The 18,767-nt window shown below is 49.1% G+C and overlaps 3 protein-coding genes across 8 annotated transcripts; 1 reads left to right on the forward strand and 2 right to left on the reverse strand.

Annotated features, from left to right (window-relative positions):
• Nucleotides 1–136: 136 nt before the first annotated feature.
• On the forward strand, nt 137–11,210 carry ANKRD13A (ankyrin repeat domain 13A). Of its 5 annotated transcripts, none has more exons than XM_085555970.1 (17): nt 175–303; nt 889–996; nt 2,323–2,376; nt 3,036–3,168; nt 3,299–3,423; nt 3,817–3,862; nt 4,214–4,357; nt 4,528–4,723; nt 5,289–5,355; nt 6,066–6,147; nt 6,618–6,676; nt 6,821–6,957; nt 7,325–7,482; nt 7,943–8,044; nt 8,392–8,543; nt 8,760–8,824; nt 9,333–11,210. In XM_085555970.1, the coding sequence occupies exons 5-17, from the start codon at nt 3,334–3,336 to the stop codon at nt 9,529–9,531; spliced, it is 1,497 nt and encodes a 498-aa protein (XP_085412096.1). In that variant the 5' UTR covers nt 175–303; nt 889–996; nt 2,323–2,376; nt 3,036–3,168; nt 3,299–3,333; the 3' UTR covers nt 9,532–11,210. The 5 variants fall into 5 exon arrangements, with proteins under 5 accessions (XP_015733571.2, XP_085412097.1, XP_085412096.1 ...); XM_085555969.1 differs by having other exon boundaries at nt 918–996; XM_015878085.2 differs by lacking the exon at nt 2,323–2,376 and having other exon boundaries at nt 137–303; nt 918–996.
• A 444-nt stretch (nt 11,211–11,654) lies between these two features.
• On the reverse strand, nt 11,655–12,735 carry C9H12orf76 (chromosome 9 C12orf76 homolog). Its single transcript, XM_085555975.1, has 2 exons — nt 12,584–12,735; nt 11,655–12,486 (listed from the first exon to the last, which is right to left on the reverse strand). The coding sequence occupies exons 1-2, from the start codon at nt 12,675–12,677 to the stop codon at nt 12,401–12,403; spliced, it is 180 nt and encodes a 59-aa protein (XP_085412101.1). The 5' UTR covers nt 12,678–12,735; the 3' UTR covers nt 11,655–12,400.
• Nucleotides 12,736–12,997: 262 nt separating this feature from the next.
• LOC116654122 (sodium-dependent serotonin transporter-like) lies at nt 12,998–18,233 on the reverse strand. 2 transcript variants are annotated; one of them, XM_032447909.2, is made up of 13 exons: nt 17,888–18,233; nt 16,384–16,518; nt 16,036–16,255; nt 15,767–15,905; nt 15,496–15,630; nt 14,973–15,076; nt 14,698–14,825; nt 14,428–14,540; nt 14,222–14,353; nt 14,051–14,150; nt 13,829–13,929; nt 13,491–13,658; nt 12,998–13,323 (listed from the first exon to the last, which is right to left on the reverse strand). In XM_032447909.2, the coding sequence occupies exons 1-13, from the start codon at nt 18,078–18,080 to the stop codon at nt 13,243–13,245; spliced, it is 1,749 nt and encodes a 582-aa protein (XP_032303800.2). In that variant the 5' UTR covers nt 18,081–18,233; the 3' UTR covers nt 12,998–13,242. The 2 variants fall into 2 exon arrangements, with proteins under 2 accessions (XP_032303800.2, XP_085412098.1); XM_085555972.1 differs by lacking the exon at nt 17,888–18,233 and having other exon boundaries at nt 16,384–17,408.
• Between the last annotated feature and the right edge of the window lie 534 nt (nt 18,234–18,767).

Raw genomic sequence — 18,767 nt, forward strand, 5'->3', positions numbered from 1 at the left:
CGCGGTAGAGCATGCGGGCGAAACCAACGCTGCTCGCAGGCGGGGGGGAATGGTGAGAACAGGGCGGCTCGTCAGTGTTACGGCTCAGAGGTTCCCCCCCTTGAGAGGTAAAGCGATGGAGGAGCCGGCGGGCAGGACGCCCTGTATATAAATGGGGGGAGAGCGGGGAATTGAGACTTCCGCTTGTGTGAGGGTCTGTGGGCTGCAGCGGGGAGAGAACGGGGCCCTATTGAACGCAGCTGCCGCGCTGTGGGACGGCCCTACCGCTGCCCTGGAGGGAAAGGAAGGGGCCAAGGGACGGGGGTGAGGAGACGGCTTGGGTGGGAAGGGGGCTGGGGTGTGAGGTGGGGCCTAAGGATGGGGGGAGCAGGACACTGGGAGCTGGAGACTGAGGGATAAGGGTGGGGAATAGGAGTGGGGGTCTTAGGGAGGGCACCAGGAATGGGGTCAGAGGGGGGTGGGAGCAGAGCCCTAAGGCTGAGGGATCTGAGGGGGAAGAAAGAGGGGGGGGAAGGTAGAAGCTGAGGTGTAAAAGGGACCCCAGAGATAGGAGACTAAAGGGGACTCCAAAAACAAGGGCCTGAGGAAACGGGGTGGCGAGAGTGGGGGATTCAAGGAGAGCTATAGGTGTGTGGGTCTGAGAGAGGGGATGGCCATAGGGATGAGGGGTGGGGGGCTGAAGCTGAAGCCTAAAGGGGATTAAAGGGGAGTAGAGACTTGAGGGAGGCCATAGGGATGGTGGTTTGGGGGGGGGGGCCCTGGGACAGAGGTCTGAGGTGGTCAGTAGGAGCAGCCCCCCCCCCCCAGGGTGTGGGATTTTGCATGGGGTGCCCCTAAACAAAGCAGGGGGTGGTGAGGGCAGGCTGCCTGCTTCCCCTGCTCCTGCAGGTGCGTGGCATGATGAGTTCCCCCGGCAGGGCCAGCGCTGCGTACCCCCTGCATGTCCTGGTTTGGAATAATGATTACCAGCGATTGGATGAAGAGCTGCAAGAACAGGTAACTGCTGCCTTCCTGGGCAGAGAGAGCCTTGGCTGTGCCCCGGGTCTGTGCCAGGCTGGTGGGACTGTTTTCCTTCTGCACCTGTCTGTTTGTGGGTTTGAGAGTGAGGTAAGAAGGTATAGGGATGTGATGGACTTTCATTGTTTATCTGAGCAAAAAAAGCAGCAAACAGAGTTTGCTTTAATGGAAAATCAGAGTGCAGCGCTGCTGCTGCTGGAGATGAGGGCAGGCTGTGGCTTGCTGCTGACCAGCAGTGCTTAGAGGCAGCAGTTTTATACTGGCTGGAGTATTCTCAGCATCTCTGTTTAAAAAAAAAATATTAAATAGACTCATTGTTTCATGCTGTAGAGTAGAAAAATACAAAGCTGTTCTCTCTTTGGGGTGGCAGAGGGAGAAATAGTAATGACGTAAGGGAAGAACAGTGTGAAATGCTGCAGCAGAGCTCAGGCTGCAAGCATCCTTTGTGCTGAGGCACCCTGTGAAGGCTCAGATGCACACCGGGGTGAGGGGAGAATCGTTTGGGAGCAGAACACATCCATTGCATTCTGCCTGGCACCACAAGGACACTATCCCAAGTTGGGCTGTGTCACCCCCTGACTGGTGATTGCCATCTGCAGTTCTAACAGTGCTCCACGACTTACTAATGCTTGCTGAGAGCATGCACCTCCCCTGGTTTTTGAAGGAGAATCTTTGGAATGCAGTTAGTTTTCATCTGATTCGCTTAATCCTTAACGTTGCTGTCACGTTGTTTCAGTTTATTTCTATTGCAGTAACGTTTTGATGTGTGAACATCTGTGATCAAATCAGGATCCTTGTGCTGCTTGTCCTTGTGAGACTGGGGCTAAGTGAGCATCCACACCTGTGAGTGCTCCTCCCAGACTCAAGTACTCCTCAATGTGAGGCAATGAGCAGCGTGTTGAGATGGGACACTTCCATCTCATATTTCTCTGCCTTTCAATATTATTTTTCCCCTTTAAAGTATTCCAAAGATCTGTTTCCTCTGCTTCCTCAGGATAAGCTTCTTGCTGGCAGAGGGGCACGTGAAGGAATCAATGCCAGCTGCACTGGGTATGGCAAGTAGGAGTGGAATAGGGGTTTACTGGTTAGCAGAGGTCCTTCCCACATTAGTGCAATTAGCATTGGAGTTTTAGGAAGTGGGGAAGCAAATGCATTGGTATTCCAGAACAGAAGTGTGAAAAGAATGCTTTAAAATGAAGCTTCCCCCATTGTGTGTGATCTTTCAAACTTGATGCTGTCAGATAACTGCGTTAACTTGCATAATAACTTACCTGTTCTGCTATTGACTTTCCCCTTTTCCTTTAGTTATAGATGCTCTTCTGTTTCAAATCTCTAAGCTAATAGTGAAAGATATGTAAGGTATGAGTATGTTGTGCTTGCATGTTTTGGATCTTTATGCTTGTGTGGTTTCTTATTTTTAGTGACTCGTACAAAATGCATTCGCTCTTCATTGTGCTGTGTGTCAGTAAAAATGAATGCCTTGTCACTTACCATTTGCTTCTATGCTCTCAAAAAGTGCTACACAAGATCGGTGTTGTATCACCTGTTGGGTCGTTTTGTTTCTTTTCCCCTCTTTTTCCCCTTCCTGTTATGGTGTACGTTAAATCCTCCTGGTGATCTCTCTCAAGCTGTTAACTGTGCGTGTTTCAGTGCACACAGAACTGTCTTTTCCTAAGAGGGACTGCTTCAAAAGGGGGAAATAATTACAGGAAGAGAAATGAGAAGCATCACTGAGAGCTCAGTTGTGTTTTACAGTGATGCCAGTTTGTAGATACTGTCCTGCTTCTCTTTTTATTTCGGTGGGGAAGTGAGATCTCAGTGTACTGAGGGCAGAAGGGCAGCACAGCAGTGTTTGCAACCAGAGTGAGTACGTAGCATGAGATGTGTGGGCATACGTAGGGAACGTTGGCTCCTAGGTTATTTCCAACAAGCTTTATGCGAACTCCTGTCAGTGCATTGTGGTTAATTGCGTTTGCTAGAGCAACGTCAGCATTACTTATCTCTTGGATGCTCAACAGGATGTTGAACAACGTGATCCCCGGGGCCGGACCTTGCTGCATCTTGCTGTTTCCTTGGGTTACGTAGAATCTGCCAAAGTCCTTCTTCAGCACAAGGCAGATGTTACTAAAGAGAATGCACAGGGATGGACAGGTAAAGATCATTTTAAAACCAGAAAACATGTGTTAGTATTCCTCAGTTGCAGGTGCTGTGCTTTGATTCTGTGTTGTGCATGTTGCTCGGAAAGCAAACTGAAACCATCTTGTGCTTGGATTTCTTTCAGTTTTACATGAGGCTATCAGCACAGGAGATCCAGAGATGGTCCATATGATTATGCAGCACCGGGACTATCAGCAGGCCTCCAGGACGCTTGGAGGAGTCCCTGAATTACTCCAGAAGATTAATGAGGTGCTTATTTAGTTGACTCCACACTGTAAACTGAAATAAGACAAACAGATCAGAGTTCAGTTAATTTGAATTTGGACAACTTCATCCTTTCCTTTCAGTTCACATATTGCATAGGCCTGTGGGAGATGGAGTCTGTTTCCCTGACCTTATTTTGCAACCTGTAATATTGAACGTCAGTGTTCAAGGGTGGCTGTTAAGGTGTTGCTGCTTCTTTAATAACATGAGGAAGAATAGCCTGTAATAAAGCAACAGCAGACTGAAGCATTATATTCTTGTTAGTCTGAGGCTCTGTTCGTTTTTGAGTTTTCCTTTATCTAAAACATTGATGGGAAATGCTGTGCTGAACGTTAAATCAGTTTTGTGAAGTATTCATAGAGTCTTTTCCTTTCCCAGACTCCTGACTTTTATGTGGAAATGAAATGGGAGTTCACTAGCTGGGGTAAGAATCCTGATTGTTGGTACCTCTTCTAAGCAGCAGACAGAAGGACTCACTGCTACTAATATCACAAAAGCTATGTAGAGGGAGAGACTTACAGACATCATTGTTCACTGCTCCCCAGAATACTTACCGTCACCTCTCAGAATAGCCCTTTGTATTTCTATATCACAATTGTTCTTTGTTTCTGTTCTGATTGTGGGGTTGTTTGGTTTTGTTTCTATCAGAGACTTTCTCTGAGTCTTGCTTGCATATCTTCGGTTGTTGATGATTAAGACAGTGATATGACTGGCATATAGAAGCACAGACTGCTTGGAAGTATCTGCTCTATTTATGTGTTGCTTGCTTTTCTAGTTCCACTGCTTTCTAGAGTTTGTCCAAGTGATGTCTGTCGCATCTGGAAAAGTGGTGCCAAACTGAGAGTTGATATCACCTTGCTGGGGTTTGAAAACATGAGCTGGGAGAGGGGAAGACGCAGCCTGATCTTCAAAGGACAAGGTATGTTTTTGCTTACTGTGTCAGCGATGTTGATTGCCAAATGCTGGATAAACCACAATGAGAAACCCTGGTTTTGCTCAGAAGATCCGTTGAGGCTGAGTACTGAATTTTAAGCAAGTTTTGGTCATGTTTGTCTTAAACGCCTTTAAAATGACGTGCTGTTCCAACAGATGGTGAAGGTTGGGCAGAGCTAATTGAGATTAACCATGATGATAAGTTTGTTTCCACGGAACGTTTTGAGATTTCCCAACACATGAAACATTTGACGCTGGGATCTATGACACCACAAAGAGGAGAAGTGGAAAGACGCCTTACAACTCCAATAATCAACACGTGCCTTGATACAAGACATATTGCTTTTGAAAGGTAAGGTACGAAGTTTCTCTTAGTAAATGAACACTGCAAGCTTATTGACGGCCATACCTTCTAAGAGAGATGTATATTTGCAGTTTCTTTATCTTGTATACCTAGCACTTCCTCAGAGCTTCCCAGAACTAGCCCATGTGGTGTTCAGTGAGCTGTATTTAAGGCATCTCTCTATGCACACTCATAGACAGACTTCCTAGACAGAAGTTCCCAAACTGCAATGTCAGGTTACTTTTGAAGTCAAACTCGGTGCTGAAAGCTGGATGCTAGGCTAAATGGTTTAGTGTAGATTGCCTTCCTCCTCTGCAGCTCAAGTGTCCAAATCTGAATCTAAAACCTGTGGCTTAGCCTCTGCATTTGTTCCATAGTCTGAAGAACAGGAGCAGCATGACTTTCTTAGTGCTGACATGAAGTGTGTGCATGAGGACAGGTTGACCCATGCTTTTGTCTGGGGTTAATAATCAAATAACTTACCAAATATCATTTGTTCAAAGCTTTTTTGGTGGAAGGAATGTGTTGTGTAGAAGTGTAACAGTATAAACACTTGTGTTCACTTTTTTGGCAGAAGCACATCTGGATTCTGGGTTTGGAGGACTGAAAAAGCAGAAGTTGTAAATGGTTATGAAGCAAAGGTAAAGCCAAGGGGTCTCACAGAGAACTGAAATGTTGTGTTTTGCCTTTATTACTCAAATATTTTTGGTTCTAAGTTTCCTATCGAGAGCTTATTGTGTTATAGAGCAGGGTAGGAGTGAGGATCTTTAAGGGTGCCAAACTTGTGTGAGGGGCAGGTGGTGCCTGTGGCACATCCTCAGGAGCTCTGGGAGGGAAGGAGGGTCAAAGCATTTCAACAGAAGAAGGGAAAAAGATTCAGTGTAACTGTTGGAACTGCCTTCCAAAAGCCAGAATTGAATTCATTCTTGTGTTGTCATTCCCTCACTGTTAAGCGAGGAGGAGCCATGGGCACTCTAATAACAGTATTGAAAGGAGATACAGCTGATAGCAGCAGGAAATGGGTAGGGTGAATTCAAGTACCACCGTGGGTGACTTGCAGTGTTTCTGTTTTATCCTCTTGCCCAGCAGGTGGCTGTACAGCTCCAGCCTTAAGCAGGGAGCTGTCAAGAGAATGATATATGGGATTTTCACTACACCAAAGGGAATAGAAAATCCAAGTGCAGCATTTCCAGTTGATCGCTGGTATGTTAAGGGTTAAGATCTTTGTCAATAAAAAGCAGATCCATTTTGCTTTGTTCTGTCTTTTTAGGCTCATATTTATGGCTCTTTTAGAGGCGATGTTGGTTTTGTAACCTGTGGTGTTTCTTGTCCTTCTGCTCTTCTTCTAAAGGTGTACACGGCAAACAATCTAAATATAGTCACAAAAATCAGAACGGAGCACTTAACAGAAGAGGAAAAGAAAAGATACAAAGGTAGTTTTCCTATAGGAATACCAAAATTAAGTACAACCTTTTGGCTCTTTAATGCATTTGTGCCTTTATTTTTTTTTTTTTTTTGGCCAGGTTTAAATGTTTGTCTGGGCTTTGTTTTCTTTGGCTTTCTGTTAATTTCTGGTCCCATGAGCCTTTATAATGTTTAAACTGGAGTAAAAGATGAGTAGCTCGTGACCTCATACAGAAACATTGGCCTGTTCTGGGGGTCACCAGGGGAGACACTGGATGACAGTGATCTGATGATAGAGGCAAGGCTTTCCAGATGTTTCTATTCTGGATCTTGTATCCATCTTACTCTGTCACCTTTAGGTCCTGGGCTTGCCTGTTCAAGCTTACAGGGAATATGGGCTTCATCTTAACTGTGACAGGCTTACTGTACTCTGGGTTAGAAGCCTTGCTTGTTAGCTTGCTGTGTAGTTTTGCTAAGTTGTTCTTCCTGTTGTCTGAAGCTGACAGGAGCCCCTTGGAAACATTTCTGGGAAGAGTGGAGCATGAGTACAATGCTCAGGTGAGTGTCTGACCTCATAATAGAACCCTGTGGCACAGAGGTCTGTATCAAATCTGTATCTGCTAAAAGAAAGAATGAGCTCCTTCGTAAAGGGTATGTACTGCTTGTTTTTTACTTTGGTCTTTTTTCTCTCTTGCTTTGTAGAGTGTAGTGAAGACAACAGAGTATTCCACATGTTACAATCCCACTGCTATTACTCCAGAGGAGTACTTCGATCCAGAGTTTGATTTGAAAGGCAGAGATATAGGAAGACCCAAAGAAATCACAGTTCGAACACAGAAGTGAGAAATAAGACTTTAACTATTCCCAGTTTGCCTCTTGCCAATCCTCTGACCACTGGAAGCTGTATTTTACCAACATTCAGTACAGTTTCACTCTCCTTGCAATGTTAATCAAGACATCCTAAAGTAATCAGCTGTGGACTAATTCTTAGTTCAAGGGCTGTAACTTTTCAAACACTGACCCTTCCCTGTTGGAACATATCAGCCAGCTCCTATGGTTTGTTTCTAGCCCGACCAAGAGTGTAGTTTGGTTTCTTAAGGCAGTAACTATTGCTCTTTGTATGAAGCAGGTGGAAGTGTTGTGTTTTGCTTTTTCAGTTTCCAGAACTGTCTATTTAAGATGCTTTTATACAACTTACCCTTTTAGATTTAAAGCGACCTTGTGGATGAGTGAAGAGTTTCCCTTGTCCCTTATGGAGCAAGTCACCCCAATCATTGATCTGGTGGCCAGAACTAGTGCTCATTTTGCCAGACTAAGGGATTTCATCACTCTGGAATTTCCACCAGGATTCCCTATCAAAATTGGTAATGGTTAACAGTCTCTATTCTAGTGTCTTTGTTTCCATTCTTTGTATTGTTTTTGCAACATACGTTTATAAAAGCCATGTTAGTTCTGCCAGTCATCTTGCCACAGCTGGAACTGAGAACCAACATGTATGCTCTTTATGTCTGGAAATGTAGGGTTCAAATTCCCAATGACTGGTATAGAAACATGATTTTAAAGTATATCTTAGTAACAGTGAGGTGTTTCTAGCCCTTTCCTTGCGGTTTCAATACCTTTGATTTGGCAAATCTTACTTTTAAGTACCCTTATGGAATGTGGAGTCAGAGTGACAAAGACTGAGGGTGAGTTCTTGGTGATATGAGTTGTGATTCGCTTTGTTGTGATATGTTGCTTATGGATTATGAGATTATATGTGGCTGCAGGTGTAAAAGTGAATGACAGACTTATCTTTTTGATGCAGATGTTGTTGTTTTTTAATAGAAATTCCCTTATTTCACGTGCTGAATGCTCGAATTACATTTGAAAACATCAACAGCTGCAGGACAGCTGAGAGAACAGTTGGAAGTGCACAGGGGGATACAGGTGAGGAGTGGAAGAATGCAGAGATGGCATCTCTGTGTGTTTATCTTTGTGGAGCGAGTAGAAGAGCTTCTACATCCATTGCAAATAACCTCAGAGAAGTCAGAGCTACTGGAGTCTTTCTCTCTTCCATCCTTTTTCTTCCACTGTGGTTTTGTCAGTGTTCAGCCACCTTACCTAAGAAAGGCTGTACTGCATCTTACTGCCACGCTTGTTTGCCAGAGCCTCTGGCTACATGTAGCCTAGTGGCTTATCTGCACTTTTGGAGTTAATCATGTATGAACATCATCCATTGGGTTGTTTTTCTATTAATAACTTGTCATATTTTAAACTATATTTTGCTTCTCTAGGTGCTAATTTTGAGGTTGACCAGTCGGTGTTTGAGATCCCCAAATCATACCATGTCCAAGATGATGGTAGGAACATACACGTGCATGATGAAGATAATGAGATTATGCAGTTTGCTATTCAACAGAGTCTGTTGGAATCCAGTGGAAATAAAGTAAGTGTGCTGTAATCTGCTCAGTGCTGATCTGTCAGCTCTGACAGGAAATGTGCAGCAATAGCTTGATCTCTAAATTAAGCCATTATGTACAAAGTGCCACGTAGGATGGATTTTCTGAGAACCTCAGGGGAGAAAAATAGAGCAATTTATTTGGAAGAAGAAATAAGAGTGAGTTGCACCGCCAATCTATGAACTTCTTTCTTCAATTTCTAGGAAGTGGGGGCACATTCCAATGGAGCAGTTACGTATTCACAGGACTTCAATATCCTGTATCAGAGGTAATTAATTATTTGTGTGTCAAGCCATGCGTAATAGACCAAAGAATGTGCAACAGTAGCATGAAGCTATTTTTCTGAACACAGGTGGCACATACACAGAATTCAAGGTCTGTCTTGCTGTGCTGCTTCTAACTTTGCTTTTGTCAACAAGCCAGAGCTCCAGGCTGGGCCTCACTAGTCTGTATGTTATGTCCCTGTAGCTCAGTGCCACAAGTGACCTGCACATGTATTTTTCTCCTATTATATACACAGCCTTTCTGTTCTGCTATTAAAGCTGTGGGGTTGGTCCCTTTAGGTTGGTGCATTCCTGAGGAACCCTAGAAGAACAGGTTTTACATGTGGCTGTCAGAATTGCTGTCTTACACTGAGAGCTGCTTTCTGCCCTGTAAGATCATGATTCAGGCTTGCGGACTGAACACAAGTTGCTAGGGGGAGGATCACTGTAGGAAACATGAAAGAAGCTCCATCTCTTTTCCTTCTCAAAGTTCTGTCTTTCTGCTTTCTACAGGGCACTGCAGGAGAGCTTCCTGTCGAGCACAGGTCATTCAGAACGCAGCAGCCCTAGCGAGCCTTCTAGTTTTGAGAAAGACTTACAGCTTGCCATGGAGCTCTCTGTCCGAGAGCAGGAGGAGCGAGAGAGGCAGCGCCGTGAGGAGGAAGATGCAGAGCTGCAGCAAGTTCTACGGCTTTCTCTTGTGGAAAAATAACTCCTTGAAAGAAGGATGACCAAATCTGTGCAAAGCTGAAGGCTTTCCGAGCTCTCAGGCTGAAGACCACTCCTGGATTGCTTAAGTAAGCATTTCACCTGCCTTCTTCATGGTCACTGTAATATCAGCTACAGCAGCTGATGGTTTTAACTTGGTTTATCTTTTTCTTTTTAAGGGAGATTCAGTCACTGGGCATTCTGTGTTTGGCTGCCCAGCTGTGCAGCCTTAGCCATGATGTATTCTTTTACCTGACTGTGTTTATTGAAGAGCAGGTGGAAGGCTTGCTTAGCACCAGGGTTTAGGGTTGTGCTGAAGCTTAAAAACCTGATTTGTGAGGATTTCAGAAGGGAAACCTCTTCATTACTTACCAAAGAAATACTCATCACCGTAGTCACTTGGGAATAATTCAAAGCCAATGTCTCTGTTCCTTCCAGTTCTTACGTGGAAGGCATCTATATGCATTTACATACATACAATAGTTGTCATGCTGACAGATGCTCTCTGTTAGTTTTGTTTAGACGTGATTCTTTCTTCTCCAGTCACTGAGACTTTTCTTTTGCTTACAAGGGATCATTTTATACTTGAACAGCTAATCCAAGCATGAGGTTAAAGTAGCGCTTCCTGAAATCAGACAAACCAAACAGCCAGTATGATTTTTAGCTCCTCAAGTGGGGACCATCCTCCTCAAGTAGCACTTTCTGCAGTGATTCAACACCAGCTCATTCCCATGGCCGGAAGGCAGCAAGGAGATAAGCGGTGGGTAGAGGTGCTTCTTGAGATCACTGTGTGTGCATGTGTGGGTGCTGCTGAATTCAAACAGGAGAAAAGCCAGGTGAGATTTTAATGTATACTTATATTGGAAGGTCAGTTTTAATTCTGTCATCCGCAAGGGAAAAGGTGTGTTGCTTTTTAAAGCTCAGATGCTTATCCTTCACGTGAATACATCTATTTTTTTATCTCTTTTTATTGACTTTTAAACCAAACCAAGATGACTGCCCTCCTCAAAACGATGTCGTAACAGTTCAGAAATAGGGTTTTAACTGCTCTCCTCAGGTCTTTCCTCCTATGATAGAGTTGTGGCTGTTCTACTTGCACTTCTGTCAGTGTTTACAGTGCGCACAACTCTCAAGTGCACTCCATGTACACAGCGATGTACGCCCACAGGAAGGCCTTACAGCAGCCAAACATCAGCAATATTGCTCAGTCCCTGCTCACGGTGCTGTGAGAACCTATGGTACGTATGCTGTCGTCTTGCTGCCTAACCCTGCCCTTCTCCTTGAGCAAAGCAGGGCAGCTGCGTGCAACTGTTAACCCCTTTAAAATCATTATGACACAACCAGAGAGATGGTTGGTAGCTTAGAATTCCATTTTAAACCAATAATCCATATTCCTTTCTGTAGCAGGCAATTGAAATTCAAAGTCCTATGTGTATCATGCTTAACATTGCAGCTTGCAACCCTCCTTGGCTCCCTGGTGGCTGCAGGATGCAACTCTTTGCATGGGGGGCGGAGGGTTGTGTTGGAACTGCACCTTTGTAAAGAGGATCACTGTGACTTTCTGGGTTGCAGGAAAGGGAAGAAGCCTTGCATTGTGCTCTTAACATTATGTGATAAAAGATGAGATTGTGTTGGGTTTGTTTGTTCCTCCAGCGGAAATAAAGAGTGCTGATACCTTTGTAAGAGTGCTGCCTGGCTTTGCTTTTTAGCTAGTGAGGAGGAAGGAATGCAATGGTGGGCATCGCTGCCTTCAGCAGATGAAACACAGGCTGCTTGGTGGGACTTGAGTGCTCCCTTTCAGCTCTATGCACCTTCTTGTGAGTAACAGGTAAGAGGCAAAGCAGAACCTCAGTTACAATGAGCTGCATCTATGTTCTGAGCCCTATGAAGGTCGTGGCCCTATTTTGGAGCTGTTTGGAAGTGAGACAAAGCAGGGGCTTCTTGTGCTGCTGTTTTGGAGCTGGGTTCTGTTCCATGGTAACTCAGGACTCGCTTCATTTTGGAATCCTTTTGCTCATTCTCTTCCCTTGTCCTGCAAGCTGTAAAGCTCACAGCTGGGACGTGGGACTGCTTGGCCTTTCACACAGCTACAGCTGAACGTCCATGAATAAATAAAGGAGCCCTGCAGTGTTTGCTTCTCTTTTTATTTGTACAGAGAGAGACAGAGCAGGGGGTGAAGAATGAATGCAAACAACGCTGCCGCAGGGAGCTCAGAGCTACACCCACCAACAAGCACACAGCTATGGGCACAGTGTTATGTGGAACAAAGGATGTAGAAACCAACGAAGCCAGAGCTCTGCAGCTAAGGAGAGGATCAGAAAGAAACATCCTGCAGTTGTTTGCTCCCTCATTTGTGCTTCACTAAGGTTAGAAACGAGGTCTGTTCCAGGCCAGACTCATTTACTGACACATAGAGCAGCAGCAAAGGGAATCCCCAGCTCCCTGCCCTTAACAAAGCAGGAGTGAGGGCTTGCAGAGCTGACCAACATTAGAAGCATGGTTTTAAAAGCCTAAAATAAATTACTACCCCTGCCCCCGTTATGTTAAATACCAACGTAATAAGAAGCAAAATCCAGTTACTACTCCCGGCCAGTGCAAAACAGAACACAAAAATAGCAGCATCCAGATGCACGTGGTGTGACTTCAGTGTAAACCCTGACTTTGTTACCCAAAGCTGCAGGGGGTGGATCCGGCTGTAGCTGCACAGCTGAGCCCCCCGCTGCCCCATGTGTAGGGGCTGGGCCGGGCTCCTTGTCCATGGCTGCTCCCCGATGCTCCGATGCTGAGCGCTGGGATCGCCATCACCGCAAAGCAGAAGCGGAACCGGGTGTCGCTCCGTGCGGGTGATGGGGATGTCCTGGAGCCGTGGGATGCTACCGCCGGCGGACGGGTTTGTAGACGCACACAGCCATGAGGACGATGGTGAGCAGCAGGGCGCTGAGGATGCTGCCCAGCAGCACTGCGAGGGAGGAGGCCGGTAGGTTAAACCGTACAGCACAAAGAGAAGCCCCCTCCCTTCCCCTCTGCCCTCCCCCAATTCAATTCTATTTCCTTACCCAGGTTCTGTTTCTGCAGCACAGCGTAGGGCCGGCTGCGCTCCGCCGGGGTCAGAGCGGCCAGCACGGCCAGCGCCCAGCCCCGCAGCGACATCCCGGTTCCGCTCGGTTCGGTTCTACGCTTCTACACGGCGATAAGCGCCGCTTCCTCTTCCTGCCGCCCGCTCCGCCCCGGTAACGTCAGCGCTGTGCCCCCGCCCCCTCCCCAATGTTCTGCCCGTCTCCCACAGCCCCATGTTCCTTCCATTCCTCCCCTCATCCCCTTCTTCTCCCCGCTTCCACGTGTCTCATAGACATAGAACGGTTTATGTTATAAGCGACCCCAAAGCCCCCCCAGCACCCCTGCCATGTGCTGGCTGCCCCCAGCTCAGTCTGCCCAGGTCCCATCCATGGCTGCACCCCAAAAAACACACATTGTGCTCACAGCTGAGGCTTTGTTTTCTCTTTGAAAGGGGACCAACACACGGAGCAGTGATACAGCACCCGCACACTGCACTGCAGGATGCTCCGTGCTCACTGCATGCTTGCAATGCCAGTCAGCAGAGAGGATGGTGGAAGTGAGAGCCTTGTGCCTGCATGATGGGTGTTGCATGGGAACAGGGAGCAGAGAGCAGCCTCTGCATCCCCCTCCCCGTGCTACAGGACCGGTTCCATGCCCACTACAGGACTGGTTCCATGCCCACTGCCTCCTCTTGGGGTTCTCGCACTGTTTTCTCAGGCCGAATGCAGACAGCGAGGCGCTGAAGCAGGAAGAGAAAAGCAATGGGTTCCCTTCCTGCAATGGGACCCTCCAGCTCTGTTAGTGGGAGCTGCTGCTCTTCCATTGGGCTGCAATAGCCCCGAGCTCAGAGAGGTCCCAAAAACTGGCACAAAGGAGGGGACAGAACTGTGCTGATGTAGCTCTGACCTGCTTGAGGGACCCTGGTGTCCAGACCAGCTTGTACACCATGTAGACAGGGATGCAGATGAAGGAAGATGCTCCTATGAGGTGTCCCAGTGAGGTGCTCCATGCTGGGTACCGGTAGCCAAAAAGTGCCAGGGGTGGCTGCTCCAAAAGTGAACTGGCCACAATAAACTGCAGAACCCAGACAGGAAAGTCAGGGAGCAGCTCATAGCACTGAGCAGCCCTGTTGGCTCCCTGCAGCTGTGGGTTGGTTGCAGTGCAAGGCTCAGGGCTGCACTCTGATACCCTGGTTGCCAGCTCCAAGCACAGCAGCAGGATGGGCTGTGCAATGCACTACTCACTGCCAGCAGGGTCGGGCTGATGGCCACCCAGCACACCTTCCAGAACAGCCCTGGGGTGAAGCCCAGCATGGCTTTCACATCATGGGAGAACCTCTGGATCCCTGCAGAGCACAGAGCAGTCATGGAACAGCCAGTGGGCTCAGGCCCCATCCTGTCGCTTCATCCCATCCTATTGCTAGGTCCCATCTCAGTGTTAAGCCCCACCTTGGTGCCCCCTCTTACCATAGAACCAGGACACAGCTATGGTTTCCAACAGCACCACGGCCAGGATGGAGCAGCCGGCACCGAACTCCTCCAGCAGCTTCACCACGTAGGCACCACCCTGGAATGAGATGGGTTGGTGGGATGGCAATGTGCTCAATGATGGGACACAGCTCCCCAGGCTGTACTCACATAGGTGAGGGTGCTCAGCGAGCCCAGGAAGCAGACTGTGATGAGGCCAAGGACAAAGAGCTCCCTGCGCTGTGCCAGAACCTGGGGGTATTCATCCATCACAGCGGTGATCACAGCCTCCAGGCCCCCAAACTGCCAACGGAGCACAGGGATGAGACTGAATCCCCCCCCTGCTGTTGTGCCAGTGCTGCTGCAGAGGTTCCTACCGTGCTGTCCAGCCCCAGCGTTATCATCATCAGGAAGAAAATGATGGCGAAGAAGGTGGATCCCACCATGTTGGCGATGGCTTCGGGGTAGGTGATAAAAAGCAGGCTGGGACCTAGGAGGGCGTGCAGGTTGGGTTTGCCTTTCTTCTAGGTGGGATTGCATAGAGGGGAGCAGTGCTGGCCTCGCTGCCATCCACTGGGTGCACAGGGACCCGCAGCTCCAGCAGGGGCATCATGAGGCCAGACAAGATGGAGCAGTGGGGGGCAAACCTTTATCTCTGGCTACATCCTCCACCTCCACATCCCGCATCTCCGCCATGTAGCCCAGCACGGTGAAGATGACAAAGCCCGAGAGGAAGCTGGTGAGGCAGTTCACTGCGCTGGTGATGAGTGCGTCCCTGGAAGACAGAAAGCAGGGAGACATGGCAAGTGGCTGAGCCCTCCCTGCATGCCCACACCATGCTCAGCCCCATGGCCGTGGGGCTCTGCTGCAGCTGCTGTGGCACAGCCCCATGCCTGCATTGCATCTCGCATTGGGTGCTCACCGGTAGCAGTTGTTGTGGAAGTGGTTGTAACTGGCCAGAGCGAGAAGAACTCCAAATCCAGGACCCAAGGAGAAGAAAATCTGTGCAGCAGCATCAACCCAGACCTGGCAGAAGCAACGGGCAGCTGGAGGCTGAGGGGGAGCTCTGTGGTTTGCCCAATCAACAGCAGCCCCCCCTTGGCACAGGGATGCGCTAACCCTAATGCTGTGCTCACAGGGAGAAGAAGCCAAAGGGAGCATTAAGCCTCTGTGCCTGATCCAGGCAGCAGCGTGGCCCTGGTTATCTTTAATGAGAATTTTCAAGTGTTGCTTGGTAATTACCCACAGGAAGCCTATTGTCAAGCCAGGGCGAGAACACGGCTGGAATAAACCGTGACAGCAATGAGATGGGTGATTCAATTATAGATTTACATTTCCAAGAGCCCATCCAGGGCATCTCATCTCTGCAGGAGCAGTGGGGAAGGGGTGGCTGCGCATTGTGGGAGGGGGGCAGGGGAGGCAGAGATGGGGCACCCGCAACTCACCGCTGTGCTCAGCAGTTTGCCCCAGTCTGGGCGCAAATAGAAGAGGACCCCCCTCCAGGCACCAGGCAGGGTGGCCCCACGGACCAGCAGGATGAGCAGGACGAGGTAGGGCAGCGTGGCTGTCACCCACACCACCTACAGCAGGGGCAGCCATCAGCCATGGCACCGGGCACCTGACCACCTGGCTGCAGGGTTGGGGTGGAGGTGATGCCCTGAGTTTAGCCATGCAGGAGCTCAGGGTTGCAGCATCATTGGCACGGGGTCCTCTCACCTTCCCAGATGTTTTCACCCCTTTCCACAGGCTGAAGTAAACGATGGTGAAGATGAGGAAGAGGCAGAGGAGCAGCTGCCAGCGGATCCCCCCCACGTTGTACAGACCACTGGACTTCTGAAGCTCCAGGACCTTCCTCCTACAACCAGACAGGGTCTCAGGGTCTCACCTCTCCATGATGCCCCCGTCCTTCTCCCTGTACTGAGAGCCAAGTGCTGCCACAGAGACATACCCCATCTCCAGCTCATCGCTCACATGTGGATACTTACGTATAAAACTCCTCAGCAGGGGACCTGGAGAAGTTGGTCCAGGTCACGTTGTTCCTCCCAAAGTAGTTGGTGCAGTTGAGTGTATTCCAGGGGTTGTCACAGCTCGCCCAGGGCAGAGTGCTCGAGAAGGATGAATAGAAGTAATAGAGCGCCCAAGCAATGATGGTGTTGTAGTAGAAGGAGACGTAGAGGCCAATGATACAGATGGCAAAACCGATGCCTGAGGAGAGAATAGGGATGGATTCCTGTATCGTGGGAAAGCTGAGCCTCTCCCTGTGCCCTTCATGGGGCTGGTGGTATTTCAAAGGGATGGTGGTTCCGCATGGAGAGGGTTTGGGAATCGCTCACCTTTGAAGATGGGGCAGATGCGTTTCCAGATGGGAATGGCTCCCGTCCTGTGGAACTGCCCCAGGGCCAGCTCCATGTAGAATAGGGGCACCCCTCCAAAAACAGCCATCAGCGTGTATGGGATGAGAAAGGCTCCTGTGGGGTGAGGAGCAGAGTGGGGTGACTGCTGTAATCCTGTACCAGCAGGTGAGCGTGCACAGGGCTGTGCCATGAAGCGTGGATGAGCATTTGGATGCATGCAGGCTTTGGGATGCCCTGCAGCAAGCAGCTCACAGGTGGGTGAGTTGCTGGGAACACTCAGCCAGGCTGATGCAATGAGCAGAGCAAGGCAGACACGGGGGATGAGGCACCGTGCACCTCTTAGGTGGCAAATGTTAGGGGAAAATCTCACTATTGTCACCCCGAGATACAAGTAATTAACGCTGTCATCTGCATTATTCATGCCCACGGTGCTTTCAGCAGAGCTGTGTTGCACCCAGTGGACTCTGTAGAAGTGGAGCTGCTCTCTGTGCTGTCGGGGTAGCTCAGCTGGGGGTAGTTAATTGAACCCCCACGGCTTCTCTCTATAAAAGCCTCCACACAGTGGGGGCATCACATCCCTGCTGCCCTGTCCCCATCATGGCACGGTGCTGCCGGCCCTGCAGGCTCATCCTGGTTGTGAGTCCATCCATCCCTCCCTGGAGGTGCAGCCCAAGCCCAGCTCCCCACCCAGGGCTCACAGCTCCCTCTGTACTGATGGAGAGCAGCTGAAGGTCACTGCCTGTCCCATAGGAATAAGGCACAAATAACTGCTTCCATGGGGGGCACCTGGGATCCACGCTGTAGCCTTGAGTATGGTACTAATTATCTCCTCATTTCCCCAAGCATGACAAGATGTTACCCGCATGCCAACTTTGGCAATTAAATCCACTGCGCCGTTGCAAACGGCACTGAATTCTCATCCCTCATTTATAATTTCCACGCAGGAGTTTTGTTTATTATTATTACTATTATTATTTGGATCTATTTAAAGCAATTCATTTAGTCGTTTCAAGTTGTTTCCTTCGTGGAGCTTTTCTACCTTCTGCTGGCTCTATGGGAGGGAGCACCCCATGCTTTGCTCACAGCCCAGGGCTCACATTGCATCCAGCACTGAGTCCAAAGGTGTCTGCAGGGCTATTCAAAGCACGGCCTGCCAGAAGTTTGCTTGTACCAGTGATCAACAACAGCCTCCCACCGCGAATGTGCAGCTCCATCACTCTGGACCAGCGCAGTTTGCTGTGCCCAATGGGGAAGGAATGGATGGTGCCAGGGATGGGGTGGGTGAGAGATGGCTGGGAAGGGATAAAGGGTACAGAGAGGAGAGAGGTGAGGGAAAATGGGGAGACATGAAGCTGCCCTCACCAAAGAGGAGCAGCTAGAGACAAACAGAGCAAAGCAATAGCGAGTTCTCATCACCCCAAAGCCCACAGACAGCTTTCTGCTCCCCCTGAGCAGACTGCAGCAGCCCCAGCACCGTCCTTACCCCCTCCGTTCTGGTAGCAGATGTAAGGGAAGCGCCACACATTGCCCAGATCGACGGCAAACCCAACGACCGAGAGGAGGAAATCCATTTTCTTGCTCCACTTGTCCCGGGGATGGGCTGGGGGCACAGAGATGGCTTCAGGACCCCCATCAGATTGAAGGGAGCCAGCAGGCACCAGGCAGCGCTCCCCCATTCTGTGCCCCTGTGAGTTCTGCAGGGTTGGGTGAGCAACTTGGGGAGGGAAGGATGGATTTTCCTCCGTCTGATGACAGATCTGAGGAGGGGAGGGTCCGGCTGCATGTGTGTCCCCACCTCCAGCTGGGAACCCATGGCTCCAATGGGGAGAGCCGTGCTTTGATCAGTGCAGGAGGAGCGGGGAGGCTCACAGCTCCATCCCCTGCTCCCCGCATCCAGGGGAGTGTTTTGCTGTCGGGGTGGGTTTTGTTTGCACACAGATGTGGGGTTAAGGCAGAGGTGGTGGTTTGGTTGTGCACCCTTTCAATGCAGCATTATTTCCCTGTTCTTGGTGCAATTTGCAGGCCGGAGGCACCTCTACCTGCTGTCACAGCCAGTGATGCTTCGAGCATCTGGGAGGTGCAAGTGTTTGTACCACTGGAAAGTGCAGTAACTTCTGCAGCCCACATGCTGTCAGGGGGGAATGGTGCAGTATGGAGAGCCATCACTCTCATCTGTTTGACAGCTTAACATCAACCTTCATTGCAAACAAAACAGGCAGCTCCCTGCCATGCACAGCAAACCCCTGCAGGAGGCCGCGGGCGCTGTGCTCCAGGCACATCCCCCCCCTGTAATTAAAAGAAACTCCAAACGAGATCAAAATGGGACACAGACAGTGGGTTGCTGTGACGACGTGACGCCAGTT

This window comes from Coturnix japonica, chromosome 9 (genome assembly GCF_054131305.1).
Source record: "Coturnix japonica strain WE chromosome 9, WE-NBRP24, whole genome shotgun sequence".
NCBI classification, from domain to species: domain Eukaryota; kingdom Metazoa; phylum Chordata; class Aves; order Galliformes; family Phasianidae; genus Coturnix; species Coturnix japonica.

Bases quoted from the DNA above. Each gene is read 5' to 3' on its own strand.
- ANKRD13A (XM_015878085.2), top strand. From the start codon at position 152: ATGGGGGGAGAGCGGGGAATTGAGACTTCCGCTTGTGTGAGGGTCTGT. The intron at 3,424-3,816 runs GTGCTTATTTAG...TTCCTTTCCCAG, and splicing joins TACTCCAGAAGATTAATGAG to ACTCCTGACTTTTATGTGGA. The intron at 6,148-6,617 runs GTAGTTTTCCTA...TGTTGTCTGAAG, and splicing joins GGAAAAGAAAAGATACAAAG to CTGACAGGAGCCCCTTGGAA.
- LOC116654122 (XM_085555972.1), bottom strand. From the start codon at position 16,825: ATGAATAATGCAGATGACAGCGTTAATTACTTGTATCTCGGGGTGACA. The intron at 15,906-16,035 runs GTAAGTATCCAC...GTCTGGTTGTAG, and splicing joins CCTGCTGAGGAGTTTTATAC to GAGGAAGGTCCTGGAGCTTC. The intron at 15,631-15,766 runs GTGAGAGGACCC...CCCCTGCTGTAG, and splicing joins GGGTGAAAACATCTGGGAAG to GTGGTGTGGGTGACAGCCAC.
- C9H12orf76 (XM_085555975.1), bottom strand. From the start codon at position 12,677: ATGTCGCTGCGGGGCTGGGCGCTGGCCGTGCTGGCCGCTCTGACCCCG. The intron at 12,487-12,583 runs GTAAGGAAATAG...CCTCCCTCGCAG, and splicing joins GCTGCAGAAACAGAACCTGG to TGCTGCTGGGCAGCATCCTC.